General features: G+C 67.1%; 1 protein-coding gene across 1 annotated transcript in view; it reads left to right on the top strand.

Moving 5' to 3' along the window:
- The window catches only part of H696_03999 (hypothetical protein), a gene marked incomplete at both ends in the record, with an annotated part of 2,831 nt that overhangs the window by 275 nt on the left and 1,833 nt on the right, over positions 1-723 (top strand). The window contains 2 exons of the mRNA XM_009497867.1: positions 75-285; positions 381-652. Coding sequence (XP_009496142.1) covers positions 75-285; positions 381-652 — 483 coding nt within the window. The remainder of the gene's footprint in view (positions 1-74; positions 286-380; positions 653-723) is intronic.

Here is a 723-nt window from a genome sequence, read left to right as displayed (position 1 = left end):
CCCCCCCCCCCGCCCCCTGTCCCCCTCGCCTCGCCTCGCCTCTCCTGCGCAACTGACCCTCGCCTGTGGGGCAGAAATTCGCCTCCATCCTCCAAATGCCCAGCCGGCCGCATCCCCTCATCATGGGGCATGTTGCCCTGGTCCCGGCTGACCCGCGGAAGGTCGAGGCGCATTACACATCTCTGCCTGGCAACCCCCACGCCCCGGAGTATGGGCAGTATTGGATTGGCCCGATCCCCGGCGTGGAGACCTACTCGCCGAATGCCATCAAGGCCATCATTGGCGGTATGGGTCGCCAGCTCTCGGTCTGCCGAAGTTCCCTTGCCATGACCTCCTGACACTCGCCCCCCGGCAAATGCCTGCCCGGCCTCGGACGGCAGCCTCCCAGATGGCCAACATCGCCAAGCCCTTCTCGTACGACCTGCTGGCGGATTGGCTGGGGCCCGAGGGGATCCTGCTGAGCGATGGCGGGCCCCGGTGGCAGCACTACCGGCATCTCCTGAGCCCGGTCTTCCAGCACCAGGAGGCCCTGCGCGGCCCCTTCTACGAGGTGATGCGCGAGCAGGTGGGTGTGATGGCCGACCGGCTGCACGCCCTGCACCGAGGCAACGAGCAGGCCAGGCAGTCAGGCCAGCCGGCCACGGCCTTCGATGTGTTTGACTGGTTCTCCTCCTGCATGCTGGACATCATCTGCGAGGCCGCCATGGGCTTCCAGCTGAACTG

Source organism: Fonticula alba, assembly GCF_000388065.1.
Source record: "Fonticula alba strain ATCC 38817 unplaced genomic scaffold supercont2.6, whole genome shotgun sequence".
Lineage (NCBI taxonomy): Eukaryota > Rotosphaerida > Fonticulaceae > Fonticula > Fonticula alba.
Note: the sequence above shows the minus strand (reverse complement) of the source record. Positions and strands in the feature narration are given on the sequence as shown.